At 64.1% G+C, this 1242-nt stretch overlaps 1 protein-coding gene across 1 annotated transcript in view; it reads right to left on the bottom strand.

Moving 5' to 3' along the window:
* The window catches only part of PAN2 (PAN2 poly(A) specific ribonuclease subunit), a gene marked incomplete at both ends in the record, with an annotated part of 7010 nt that extends 5810 nt beyond the window's left edge, over positions 1-1200 (bottom strand). The window contains 2 exons of the mRNA XM_010152783.1: positions 235-358; positions 863-1200. Coding sequence (XP_010151085.1) covers positions 235-358; positions 863-1200 — 462 coding nt within the window. The remainder of the gene's footprint in view (positions 1-234; positions 359-862) is intronic.
* Positions 1201-1242: the final 42 nt, after the last annotated feature.

Genomic DNA, 1242 nt, shown 5'->3' with positions numbered 1-1242 from the left:
AGGCTCCAGCCCTCCCCCCAGGGCTGGCACCCACTCAAGAGAAGCTGTCACCTCCAAACCATCCACCTGCCTCCTGCAGCACCCCAAGGCAGAGGATTTCATCTCTCATCCCTGTCCCGAGTCCTGCAGGAAGCTCCGAGCGTCCGGCACGCTCCCTCCCTCCCCCAACCGCAGACCCCCGCTGCTGGTAGAAGCACCCCACGTCCCGCACAACCCCCTCCCGAGAGCGGGTACCTGGTTGCGGAGCTTGGTCCTCGGGTTTGGGGCGTAACCGATGAACCCCACTTTTTTCATGGTGCGCAAAATCTCGGGATCTACCGGAGGGGCTCGCGAAACGCGCCGCCAGTCAGAGGCCGCTCTGTTTGGCGTTTAACCAAGGCCTGGCTGGGTGCCCTCAGGGACCCCACCAGTGGGTCACGAGGGGTTCCCCCTCCCAAGTCGGTCCTTCCCCCAGGTTCATTTTCCATCTCACCAAACCGCCTGGACTGCGGCCGAACGCGGCGGCAGCGCTGAGCGCAGGCGTCTCTTAGGACAGGGCTCAGGCAGAGGGAAAACAAGAGTTTACACACAGGCGGAATGCAACCAGGATCCCACCGGGATCTCCCCGACCAGGGAGATGGGAGGTTTGGCCATACCCTACCACCTTCAGACCTGCCCCGTCACCGCACCTCAGCGGTTAAGCTCCACCGCGGGGAACTTATCTTGCATTTCACGGGGCACGTGAGGAGAAAGGGCAGTGCCAGCCATGAGATAGGGAGGCAGCAGAGCAACTGAGCCGCTCCCCAGACCCAGGGAAGGAGAGGAATTCTGCCAGGGACAGCGTCCCTGTGCTGCCTTTCCCTGGGAGAGACTGGCAAATTACCGGGGTGCCGGGGCAGAGTTGGCAGCTGGCCAGTCGGAGAGCAGGGAGTCGTTGGTCAGCGGCACGGGGATGAGGGAGAGCGGCACGAGGTCCTGGTTCCAGTCCAAGTGTGGCAGCGTGTCCACGAGGCAGGGCAAGGCAAAGTCGGTTTCCCGGGAGTAGGCGTTGAAGGTGACCTCCGGGGAGCCGCCCCAGAGGTGGACGCATCCCTCGGAGTCGCCGAAGGCCAGGGCCTGTTTGCTGGCCGAGACGTCGAAGGTCATGATGAGGGGCCCAACGGTGTTCACGTGGAAGATGTCGGCGGGGTTGGCGAGGCCGGTGGGCTCGCAGAACTGGCACTGACCTGCGCAAGAGGGAAGCGCAGAGCGACGTGGCGCCGG

This window comes from Eurypyga helias, unplaced genomic scaffold (genome assembly GCF_000690775.1).
Source record: "Eurypyga helias isolate BGI_N326 unplaced genomic scaffold, ASM69077v1 scaffold26045, whole genome shotgun sequence".
In the NCBI taxonomy this organism is placed as follows: Eukaryota; Metazoa; Chordata; class Aves; order Eurypygiformes; family Eurypygidae; genus Eurypyga; species Eurypyga helias.
This window is presented reverse-complemented; position numbering and strand designations above follow the sequence as displayed.